At 40.3% G+C, this 12,919-nt stretch overlaps 1 protein-coding gene across 3 annotated transcripts in view; it reads right to left on the bottom strand.

The window, feature by feature from the left end:
• LOC125723476 (low-density lipoprotein receptor-related protein 4-like) overlaps positions 1 to 7,726 on the bottom strand; it is a 103,602-nt gene extending 95,876 nt beyond the window's left edge. For all 3 annotated transcript variants that reach the window (XM_049000075.1, XM_049000076.1, XM_049000077.1), the window contains exon 1: positions 7,420 to 7,726. In XM_049000075.1, coding sequence (XP_048856032.1) covers positions 7,420 to 7,477 — 58 coding nt within the window. In that variant the 5' untranslated portion in view covers positions 7,478 to 7,726. The remainder of the gene's footprint in view (positions 1 to 7,419) is intronic.
• Between the last annotated feature and the right edge of the window lie 5,193 nt (positions 7,727 to 12,919).

Genomic DNA, 12,919 nt, shown 5'->3' with positions numbered 1-12,919 from the left:
CAGCAAAAATAAGAAATGCATGTCAATCCTCCATCTCACTGAAGGCCTGCTTTGTTCCATTGTGAATTCTTCGAAAGGGTCACCCCTCAATATAATGAGTGTGCTGGTTGCTTCAGAGCAACCCTGATGACAGTAAGACCACAGGTACAGGTGTGCCTGTAACTAGCTACAAAAAGTTGTTTAAATATATCCATATTCTTTAGCAGATCTGTGATAGAAGAAATAACCAAGGCAAAAAAAGGAAACACTATAAAGAGTTTGGTTTAATTTCACATTGTTCACCGTCAAAATAAAGGTCGTGTTTTGTTTGTCTCTAACAATGCAAGGGTATCAATTTTTCTGTGACAGCCATCCCTCAGGCCATGCACCTGTGCATGGCTACAGTGCTTCCCATATAAAGTTGACCCCTGTGGTGGAGAGGCCTAATTATCTGGGTGGGGAGGGTACAGCAAAGGGGGGAGAGAGAGATTAAGAAAAAAGTCAAGGAAATGAGTGTCGAGCCACTACTTATGACTAAATAATCCATAACCGCTGTATTCAGTAATCAATTTAATTGTATATTCTGTTTTAATTGCTAAAATTTGCTAGTGCTCATTATGAAGAGGGTGAGGGGGCACGCCAATCTTTCACCTCCTCTTGCCAGGCCAAATCAATTACATGCCACTCATTTCCCCAAGGGAAAAGCCATCACGCATTGCCTCCAGCTAAGCTACCGTTTCACACCTCCAGCTTCCTGGCCAGGATGTCCTTCACATCACAGACACTACAGGGTGCTTACACCCATTGGTGCTGAATCCTGCAGCAAATGTATACTTGGTAAGCGTTCAGATGAGAACATATCTGATTTTGGCTGAACTGGCTTGAGCCAGTCTGAAATCGCTCTATGACTGCAATGTTATTAGAACACACGGCCCACAAAATTAGCGCTTCCAAAAAAAGTCCTGGATATACAAAAAAAAAATATATATATAGAGAGAGAGAGAGCTTTGAGCTATTCCAGGCACTGGAGAGGCACAACGGAAAGTGAACCCTAAAAAATGATTCCATTGTTTATTAATAAAAGCCTTTTTTGTTTTGGGGTTGTTCTGCTAGTTAGTGATGGAGCCAGATAAACGCTGGTGGTTGATGATTCATGGCATTTGGGCTATAACTCCGGGACAAGTTGTATGTTGTTTTCTGGAACAGGGAGGGCTATGGACTTCCCTTTCGGACTTTCACTTGGTAAACGCAGTTCTGAAGACTTTTCAACAATGAAGGTCAGGGTTTCAGTTTGGGTCATTGTTACTGAGAACATCTAAACAGAGGCAATGTGTTGAATTACGAACATTTGTCAAGGATCTGAAGTGTGTTTAAGTGCATGAAACATGAGGAAACATATATGGAATCTCTGAGCAAGCCTATTGAGTGAGGCAGCGAGGCCCCATGTGAGAGAGACATAAGTTGGTCATTGCGTCTTATGTCAGCCTTTTATATTTACAACAAATTCCTCCATTTTGAAAGGACAGCCAAAAATGAGAGAAACAAAGTAGATACACTTGTCCAATTATCACAAAACAACAAAACATTGAGAAGAAGTCAACATGATACTCGAGCTTCATTAACGGCTCACTGAGATCATTCAGACGTGCTTTGCATGTGGTTGAGGTTCCCTTTGCTTCATCTAGTACTACAAAAACAACCGCCACAGTGGATCCTGGGCCCCCATGTGTCCAAATCTGCAACCTTCAAAACACAGGCACACAGCTGAGTGCAGGCAAAGGAAGGAAGGAAGGAAGGAAGGAAGGAAAAATAAAGTATATAGGTACAAAAGAAATACTACGTACGGAAGAGAGAATGTACGTACGAAAGAGAGAATGTACGCACGAAAGAAAGAATGTACGCACGAAAGAAAGAACGTTAGAAAAAAATAGAAAGAAAGAAAAAAGAAAGAATATAAAGAAAGAAAGAAAGAAAGAAAGAAAGAAAGCAAGAAAGAAAGAAAGAAAGAAAGAAGAAAAGGGACCATGGTCTCAGTGCACGCACAGCATCACACTCATGCTGCTTTGCCAGCAGAGTCACAATTCTGGGGGAACAGGAAAAAATGTGTCTACACACATTGTTTCAAGCGTTTTAAGATGTTGTTCTGCTTCCCGTCTCCTCCTAGCACCCCCCTCCTTTAAATCCAAACAACACAAAAATCAAAAGGCACCATTTAGACACTTTAAAGCCAGTCAGAGGCTGGGCTGTTTTGACACTTTGCCCATGGAAGTGCCTGTGAAAGGCGCAGGCCCAATGCAACACTTGAGTTCCCTGACTTCATTAGGAAGCGGCTCTTTCAGCAGCTTTGCCACTCCAGTCCCCTGGCTGAAAGGCCTATTTGGACCCAATATTGTTTGTTTAATAGAGCTTGTTGCTCAGGCCACTACACTGACTAGTGCTCCCAAGGAACAAACCACGGTAGTGGATGGATGCTGCAGGGAAAACCGCTTGGGTGTATGGCATTGAGGCATTAAATAAGAGAAACCAACTGCTCATGTGAAGGACATATACCAATACACCACTATATATCAGCTAAGTCACACATTTCAAATTAGACTGCGATTCATGTCATTACATGCACATAAAATATTCCCCTAAAAAACTAACCATCTGTTTGTTTCCTGCACTCCAACATAACATGGCCCATTCTGACACCCTTACACTAAGACAACATAGATAGCCACCAACCCCACCCACCCCCAGCATTTTAATACTGTGAGCCCACCAAAGGGGGCAACAGCTGTGGCCGTCACCAGGAAAAGCATAGAGGGCAGGAGGGACAAAACGGCAAATGGCCAGCGTGAAACCCGGGGACCCAGAATGTTCTCTAGACAAATAGCACTTTGCCTCTGACACCAATTAGAAAGGGGAAATCATCTTGTCAGTCTCAGTAGAGCACTCCGTAAAGGAATAAATGTTTTTAGGCACTCACACAGAGAGCCCCCTCCTCTGCCCAGTCCGGCTCCTCAGCTATTTCTGCTCTGACCTTTTTTTAATCTAAACTTTATTGTGCACGTTGTGGCAATGAGCAAGCAGGTTTACGTTTCTGCCTCTGGGCCCCTCACTCGTTCTGGGTGACACTCTGGCTTTGCGATGACAACGGCTTCCCCACCCCCACCCACTATCCCCGTCCAGCCCCAGTGTTTTTGTTTCCTTTCACAAGCCCAATCCTCACGGTATGCATGCCCTGATGGCCCATGAGGCTGTGAAAACCCACTGTATCCGGCAAGACGGCTTCATTAGACACTGCTGCAGCCCATCACAAGCTTGGGACAATATTGCTGTCATCAAGCTCTGCTCTTCTGCTGCCCCCACCAGATGCCCTGTGATTCACCCATAAAGGGGCATAAGTAGTTTAATCTGAATACATTTAAAGAAGGCCCCGTGATGTTGCCACTTTACAGTAACAATACATGCATGTCCTTACGCTTCTGCTCAATGTCTTTATCAGTCACCAAAAAATGAACCAGACACGTCAATTAGATTTTCTCTGGCATTCCTCAAGACAAAGAGCAATCTTATTAAATAAAAAATGTGTCATGAGTCCCTACTGTTGCATCAACCTCCATTTTCCTGAATCACAGATGTGGGAAACTACAGCTTAAAGAATTGATTTAGTTTGTGAAAACTCACTCTGCACAATGAGCAATTCTCTGCCCCTGAGCTCCTGAAAGCGACCCCCTCCCACTCACAGAGACAGAGGCACAGGGCACCCCTCCCCAAGCTGCAGACAAGACCCCAGCCACCCTGCATGCTGCAGAACAGGACGAAAAAGGTCTCTGCCAGGCCTACAAAGATAACATCTCAAACGCAGTCATCGGAGGGCAGCTCCTGTTCAGCTGTCTGCCCTCATTACTGCAGGCTGCAAAAATGCGGGACCCTACCAGACAGCAGAACAGAAAGCACTCTTTCCAGAAAAAGTCCAGGAAAAACACAAGACTGCAAATGCTGAAATGCCAAGCACTGCCCCCCCCCCCCCCCCATAAAAGGACCTCCCCATATTTCTCTTCTCATTCTAAGTCCCACAGTAAATGACATCCTTCCCAAAACATGTCACCACACAGCTACTGGTGAAACGAAATATAAGTGCACATGTGATTGACAAAGACTGGGTACTCAAAGAAATCACCAGTAGCTGAAGGTGCTAATCAACATACTATACTTCTTGAAATTGTAAAACTGCTCTTATTCTACCAACTTTATTATATTTACTAGCATAACCAGCTCAAACAACAGAAGGCTGTGTTGGAAAAAAAAAGTGTACAGCCATGTCAATAACTCGACACATATACACCACAGTTAAATGCCCACGTGTTCTAGGCATGATTTTCTGTAAAAACAAAAGATCGCTTCATTATCTAAATCTGTTAAAGTATTTAACCTTTCAGAATGTCCAAGATATAAACAAGAAACATGAAAAATATTACCTACGTATTATATAATGATTGTATATAATACTCCCTACTTGCGAAACTAAAAAGACCTAGCTTAACGTCAGGCATGGGTTTATGTACCAAATATATTTCAAATGGTAAAATGTATAGTAACAAAACACTTTAAATCATCAAAACACTTTAAATCATATTTCTTACATTAAGTCTAACAGATGTGAGAAAATATGAATTATTCAAACTTGTATCTTCACAGCTCCCTTACGGTTTTAGAACAAACAAAATAAAAAAAAAGAAAAATGTTGTTCATCGCTAAAATGATCTATATAAAGTATGGAGGGCTCTGGATTCCAAGGGTTCAGGTAACACACACACACACACACACACACACACACACACACACACACACACACACACATATACATATATATATATATATATATATACATATATATATATATATATATATATATATATATATATATATATATATATATATATGTGTGTGTAAATAAACCAGCTAGTGCTCAACTCACTTATTTGCTTTCCAGTTGTTATTTATACAATCATAACAAAAAAACATGGTAATCAGATGAGTGTGTCTGTTTTAATGATTAGATCAGTGTGTGTGTGTGTGTGTGTGTGTGTGTGTGTGTGTGTGTGTAGTGGTGTGGGGGGGTGATGGGGGGGCGGGGTATTCATAACATTCAGTGCTGTTTTCACCAGCTAAACCCTGGGCGCTCTCTCATGTGCTTCTCAAATGTCCTGCAGTGGCATTCTCATATATCCATTACCATTCACTAAGGCTCACACAAGTGTCTCAGCCATGCACATCCACATGTGTCGACGATACGAAAGCAAAGTCTACAGCTTGGTCCGGCACAGCCAATGAAACTGGAGGAGCAGACGGGATTAAAAAAAATTCTACACACATCCACATCAATACAGGTGGAGGGGGGCTCAGGAAACACTGCACATACAACTGTTCCCTCTTTACAATAAATTCACCTGCATGTTCACTCTGAAAACTGCTAAATATGTAGATGGACAGACTATATTTTGTGTAAATTATAAATGAATTCTTTTTGTGAGCTTAAGCGAATCAAAACAGACATGCCTGTGCTTTAATTTTTATACTTGTCTCAGTCATATAAAGCAAAGAAATACATGCATCACATTTAATGCAACAAAAACTTTTCTGCTAAAAATAAAAGACCACAAAACCTTGTAACAGACACACTATCCACCCTGCTTTGGCTTCTTCCATATAACACATTCATTCCATCTCTATCCTAAAGCCTCTTCTTTCCATTACACACAGAGAAACATACGCATATCTCACTCAATACTGAATAACGACCACTGCTACTTTAACCATTTCAGCAACAATAAAATTTACTGAATTTAATAATAAAGTCTAAACCAGCAGTGATATCTGTATGTATTCATTTCTGGATGCGGCAATATAAACTTATATTTAAGGCGTAAAGTGGCTCAGATCAGCCACTGATATATATTGGAGGTAGTTATATTTTAGCCCTCTACTTTGCTTCAGTGACACATTTTCATGTGAATAAGCCTTTCTGATGTAGGGAGCATAAAATTTTGATGCCATGAATTAAAGGGTTAGAAATTGAGCAACATATAACTTCAAAGAAAAAGCTTTAGGGAATGTAATATCATAAAAGGTCTATCCTTTAACTACGAGACCAGGCATTAATGTTTAACTAAAAATAAAGACACCTCTACTCCATCCACTTTTTTTTTTTATAAGCTTGTGCTTGCTAATAGTTTCGACCTGTGTGTAAAAGAGGATTTTACACAAAATGTGTTGAAGCACAACTCAAAGTATAATCACAATTCCGAAGAATTCAAAATCTTCCATGGAAAAAAAAGAAGTAGAAAAACTTTCCAGAGTACCCATTGAAGAGACATGGCATATATAGTGGTGAAATTCATCAGTGTACCTTTTACTGACAGTTGGATATTAAACCAAATACAAGGTAATAAAAATTATAACCAGAATATCTATCATTCACTTGTGAAGGCAGTGGTAGATGATTGAACAAATGTGTTATTCAGTTACCCAATTATACTGTAACTATGAAAAAAAATCTATTTTTTGAAAGTCTTACTGCCTCACATTGGTTTAATGTCTTTATCAGCACAGAAGTGTCTGTCATATCCTGTTTCTTTAAGAGGTTGTCCGTAGCTCAATAAGGTTCCTGCATTCCAGACTACTAGAGGTGGCTGTTTCAACATGTTGTAAATATAATGTGTTACGAAAAAAACAGTTAAGTATAAAACCTAAGTTTGTGGAAAACATACAAGATGCACTTTTTGGTAAAACGTGGGTAACCCCGATCCCATCTGCAAACTGGAGTTTGACATATGTCCCACGCTTTATCCAGCGTTATCTAATCAGTGACAGTAAACGGCGACGATCACATGAAAGCACGTATTTCCAGTCACAGATGTCATTTCAGTGGGAAGATACATACATTACAATCAGTGCGGCGAAGAAAGCAAATCATGCGTAATAGGTAAAGCGCAGAAGGAAAACGGCTATTTGATCATCGGTGTCTCACTTTGGAAATACTTTCTTTTGCACAAACTAAGAAGAAAGTGCGAAAACAGAAATAAACAGATCATTTTAAAACTAATCCAAATAAATAAGCAGGCTCACTCAAAGTTTATAAATTAACGCAATTTTTTCATAGAGATGGTCACAGAAAAAAATACATAGAAAGTGTAACGTTTTGAAACTATTACAAATAATAGTAATAATAATAATAATAATAATAATATAGAAAGACCATGTGGTATACTTTTATTTTAACTGTAAATTGTGATATGCCTTTGAGAAAAAAAAGGTATGGCTGAATCTAAAATAGTCTGCGCGACTTGTTATGAAACTGACCAGATACTGAAAGAAGACACCGGGCTGTAATGTTAAAAGAAACATACAACTACATTTTATGGAAGTCACATCTCTTGGAGGGGTACTTACCTTGACTGTAAAACGACACGCTTACAAGAGTGCCACAAAGCACTATAAGAAACTGCATTTTTGAACCTTGTTTCTTCAAGTTGTGCCGTTTTGCAAATATAAAATACACTTTTTTGCTAGGCTCAATGAACGTCCCTCATATTAAAGGGATTGAGATTCATAACTACTACTTTCAAATCATTGCTTAAATGCCTCTTGAGTCTGCTTTAGTCCCGCAGTTGCGACGGCTCTTCAGTTGAGAAGTTTTGCCGCACGACGTCAGACTACGACGCCGCTGACACCGCGAGCGCCTGCTGCAACATTAGCGTGCGCTTAGCAATGCTGGACGATCAAAACGGGGACTGGACTGTACCAAATCTTGAAAGGGGATGCTGACATATAATATTCGACAGACCACATAAACATGCTGTTGCCATCTCGCTTGTTTTTCCAGATGCGTGTTTAGAGATGCATTTTCATAGCGAAGTTTGGAAATTTAACACCGGAGTCGCTTTTTTGGTTTCGAGTTCAAATTTGAAGATTTTCAATGCCCCCGGGGGTGTGTCTGAATCGTTGTATCTGGGGCTACCGTAGTCGCCGTGTGGTTTCACTAAGTTAAACTGTTTAACCCAAGGTTAGTAGTCTGGGGATTAATGAATCTATTCATACTAATGAATATACTGAAAGGAAGGTATCTTCGATGAAGAAAGTTGACGCCTGAGTATCTACTGTTTGTTCGTCTTTCGAGGGTTTATACTGCGAATGGAAATGAATTCGAGGGGGAAAAAACAGGTCCGCTGTGTCCGTGTGTTGGTTTAAATGGATTCAGGTGTTTCTTTTGTCCCAGTACAGACTTAAGCGCGAGAAACAGACACGCTTCCCGTGCATACGTTGCATCTGCAAAGGTGGAGTACTGTATAAATACTTATATATACTGTATAAGTATAAAATTTAGGGTCGTTTGTTAAAATATATATCTAAATAAAATGCAAGTATTCCTATCATGCTTAGCCACAACTGGAAATGAAAATATTCGCAATACATATTATATATTGATTTAAAAAAATACTAAAGTTGAATACGATATATACACATTAATCTGACCTAAGGGTGAATGGTTAATTAAATCTGTGGGTTTCTGCATTCGGTACCCTAATTCCAATACTTTCCTGGAAAGGGGCTTTGATGCAGTGAGTGTCGTTGATTTACGAGAGGAGGGAACTATATGCATTATTCCAGGAATGGCAGCGGGAAAAATGCCAAAGAGTTGTATCAGGGCTACGTTGGAATTAATTCTTTTCAGCTGCCAGCATAAAGTTGCACCAGAAATTTGATACACATATTTCCAGTGTATATGATGTGAAAATGATTATGATGGGTTGGCACCCCATCCTGGGTTGTTCCCTGTCTTGCACACGTAGCCTCCAGGATGGGCTCTAGACCCTGGTTGGGTTAGCAAATGGAGGGATGGATTAATCAATGACCTAAATGTAGAATTTTACATATTTCAGATTATGCTCCTGTAGTACCTTCAAGCATAAAATATGGTATGGTATTCTCATGACATTCAATAGCAGACAGTGCTGGGTGCTTTTCTTGATGTTTCAGATGTAGGCTGATTAAAAAGGAAACCTTAATTAGATGCTCAATCACCCGCATGGTGTTAAAAAAAAATACATATGCAGGCACATCTAATTTCCACGATTGGCCGGCTATTTACAGGATTCTGTGACAGGGGCCTCATTTCCACTGTTCATATGGCTCTGATAGTGGGCAGACTTGACAGTCACATTAAGATGATAACTCAACAAAGGAAGAAAATGATAGCTGGGGAAGACACTTGGTCTTGTGAACACAGTAACTAAAAAAGTATTTAATGGATCTTTTTCACCCTTCAGACATGTGAAGACAGGTGAAGATCTGTACCTAATCAAATTTTGAAAGAAATCACAACAAAATTGAAGCAGCACTGTATAGTGATCGCAAAGCAAAGGATGAGTTGATTAGAGACTTATCCTTGTGAACAGGATGTCTGTTTGTTATTATTATTCTATTTGATCTTTGATGGATCTTGGCAAAAATATTAAATCTACCACTGAAAATCTTCTCCATGACAGACCCCAAATCAACCCAGAATTGGAATTGCATGACGGAGGGCAGTTGAGGGCGAAAATGGAGCCTGCAGCTGCCATCTTATGAACACAGCCATCTGCCATCTAAAGTCCAGTTTAACAATGGCATACTGATTGAGATTGGAATGAGGGTACTTCTCCCCATCTTGAATGTCCTAAGCAAACAACTTGATTACTGTCATGGAAACGTGTTCTGTGCATTATAATGCATTCTAGTTATACCTAGACTCCCTCCACTACACTGTGTCCTAGATGATGGTGATCTCTCTGATGATTGCCTGTGTTTTATTCCTGCAGCAGTGGCTGTATATGATTTCCATGGAGGATAGGTGTGAACGTACAATCCTCTCTGCAGTCTTTAGGCACTTTCACACCAACATTCTGGAACATGGTTCCTGATTATAAGTTCCTGGGCTGTCTCAACTGGTCACTTTTTATAGCTCCTGGCCACTTTCATTTGTTGCTTTCACATTGAACAACACGAACTGGAACATTCATGCTAAATTAGTATAAGATAAGCTCTTAGGTTACCCTTCACCAGTGTTGAGCATTTCAGGTCAAGAAACTACAAATTCAAATGAAGATTTTGTTTCTACCAACCAGGTGAGTACACTGTGATTGTTTATGCTCAGGCAGTTGGTAGAAACAAAATCTTGGTCTGGATCTGTAGTTTTAGGATGTGAAATGCCCAATAATGCCCCAAAACATCCATCTATCCATTTTTCAAACTGCTTATCCTACTGGGTTGTGGGGTGTCCAGAGCCTATCCTGGAAGCAATGGGCATGATGGAGGGAAGAACCCAGGATGGGGGCCCAGTCCATCGCAGGACACACTCACACACAATTCACACACACGTACGGGCAGTTTAGCAAGTTCAGTTAGCCTCAGCATGTCTTTGGACTGTGGGGGGAAACCGGAGTACCCGGAGGAAACCCCACGATGACATGGGGAGAACATGCAAACTCCACACACATGTGACCCAGGCAGAGACTCAAACCTGGGTCCCAGAGGTGTGAGGCAACAGTGCTAACCACTGCACCACCATGCCACCCCCACCCCAAAATAATGCAGGATAAACATGTTGTTTTGTTGATCAAACGGGACACAGCTCTTTATTTATACACATTCATTCATTTTCGGTATTATGGAGTTCCTTGTGATTGATCTTTCGGTTTCACAAAATAAAACATGGTGTAACGTGTTCCGCTAATAAGCGCTGGCAAGTTTAACTGCTGGCACCAGCAATAGTAGACAAAATTATATTGGTTATCGGTCAGATTTTTTGATTCAGACATATAGACGCAAGTGAAAAAACATTTTCCTGACATAAATTTGAGGTACAAAAATTATTCCATGTGCTCCATTTCAGCTCTGCTAAGTATATCTCTTTCCCCCACACTTCTGAGTGCTTGCAGTCAACCAGTCAGCAAGCTATCACTCCCCAGTATTCATGTTTGGAAGAAAAATACCTAGTCTGGAGTAGGTACTCTGCCTCTGAGGAACTACAATCGGGCCAAGTTCCCGCGGTGTGAACCCAACAAAAGTCCCTGGTTCTGGAAAAATGTTGTGGTTCCTTAAAAAGATCCTGCAGTGTGAAAGCACCCCTTTATGACTGTCTGCAGAGCTTTCACACTGTGTGGTGGTTCCTGTTGCGATGCTCTTTGAAACCTATGTAGATCTGGATTAAGGGCTTGGCAGTTCAGTCCAGCCGTTTTATAAAATGCAGGCACTGCTGAGCTCTCTTTACAGTAGCCAGTGGTATTTGATGAACAGCATAGATTACTAGATGTGGAGTCCTAGGAAACTGAAACTTTTTACCTGTTCCAACTCGGTGCCTATGTCATAGAGTAGCTGCAGTGGAGGGGCTTATTTCCTGAAGTCCACGATAAATTCTTTCTCAGGGTCTTTCGTGTCCCTTCCCCATTTGGCCAGCAGGTGTCGGTGGCCACCCTGTCCCTCCTGTCAGTCTTTGTGTTTTCCACTGTTCTCTGGCAGCCGCATGGCTCAATGTATTGAGCATGCAGCTGCCTGTGAACCCCTCTGTCTTGCGTTTTTGTATGCCTCCTCTGTTTTTGTATTTTGTTCCTAGTGTTTCATTTGTATCAGTTGAGTCCTGTGATTTGTATTCAGTTTTGGTTTCTTGCTTTGTGCCTTAGTTGTATTTTACCATTCTTTGTTATTCCAAGTGTTAGATTCTGTTTTCCTTGTTTCTTTGTCAGTTCTTAGTTTCCCTGTTTAGTTCCTTGAGTTTATTATTAGTGTCACCTGTTGCCTGTTTTACTAGTCCTTGTTAATTGTTTTCACCTGTCCTGCATTATCCTTGTTAGTCTGTTGTATTTAAGTTCCTGATCACATTCGGTTCCTCATTGAGTCATTAATGTTGCTGAAGTGTTTAATGTTGTATGCTGTGTTCTTTGTTACCTGCCTGCCCCTTGTTGCCCTGACCATTTTGTAATTAGTCTTTGTTCATCCCCGTTTACTTTTGACCCCTTGTGGGGTCTAATCGCAGTAGATTAGATTTCAGTACTCTTCGTGACACTCCAACAGGCCCCATTGCTTTAGAAGGAGTACCTTTCTGGGGAGAAATAACAAAAGGAACAAGGCTGTGTAGCCCTGCTTTAAGTCTTTCGGGAAACGTGATAGTTAGATTTTGTCGACGTCCCATATATTGTACGATCGACCCATATTGAAAAATAAAATATTGTGTCTGGTTTTGAACCAATATGGGATATATTTTGTGTCCTGTTTGAAGTTTGCAATTTGAATTAATCCCGCCCCCTCAACAAATTTTATTGTTGTGGGCCTGGGGAGGATAAATTTGAAATGGGAGAATTATTATGCGTTACTATAAATATATGGGCTCAGAGATGTATAAATATATTAGACATATGTGCTTACCATGCACAGTATTAAGAATTAGATGACCATAATGTCTAATTTCCATAACTGAATTGGTTGACACACTGGAAAGAGCCAGGTCTAGCAGAATAAGACCGAGTTGGATTGGGAGACATACTATGCATTATTACAAAGATTCGTGTTAGCTCATGTCACTTTTTTGGCTTTCTGGTCACATTTTCTTGAGGCAGGAACACAAATAATCAAAACATTACATTTAATTAAATTGTAAATGACTCTGAGAGATTTAAATAGCAAATTGAGAGTGCAAAAATATAATAATTGTGTTCTTGGGAATGTTAAACTAAATTGTGTACACAATTTAGTATATCGTGCCTATGAAACAAACCTGCCCCATGAAGATAGAATTTCCAGAAGCTACGTTTATGGATATAAGTTAATATGATCATTTTAATTATAACGTGTGTGTTTTTGGCATTTCTATTAATTGTGTGTTTATTGAAAGTTGCCCCCCCCCTCCCTGTCCTGG

The sequence above is a fragment of the Brienomyrus brachyistius genome, unplaced genomic scaffold (assembly GCF_023856365.1).
Source record: "Brienomyrus brachyistius isolate T26 unplaced genomic scaffold, BBRACH_0.4 scaffold49, whole genome shotgun sequence".
Taxonomy (NCBI): Eukaryota; Metazoa; Chordata; class Actinopteri; order Osteoglossiformes; family Mormyridae; genus Brienomyrus; species Brienomyrus brachyistius.
Note: the sequence above shows the minus strand (reverse complement) of the source record. Positions and strands in the feature narration are given on the sequence as shown.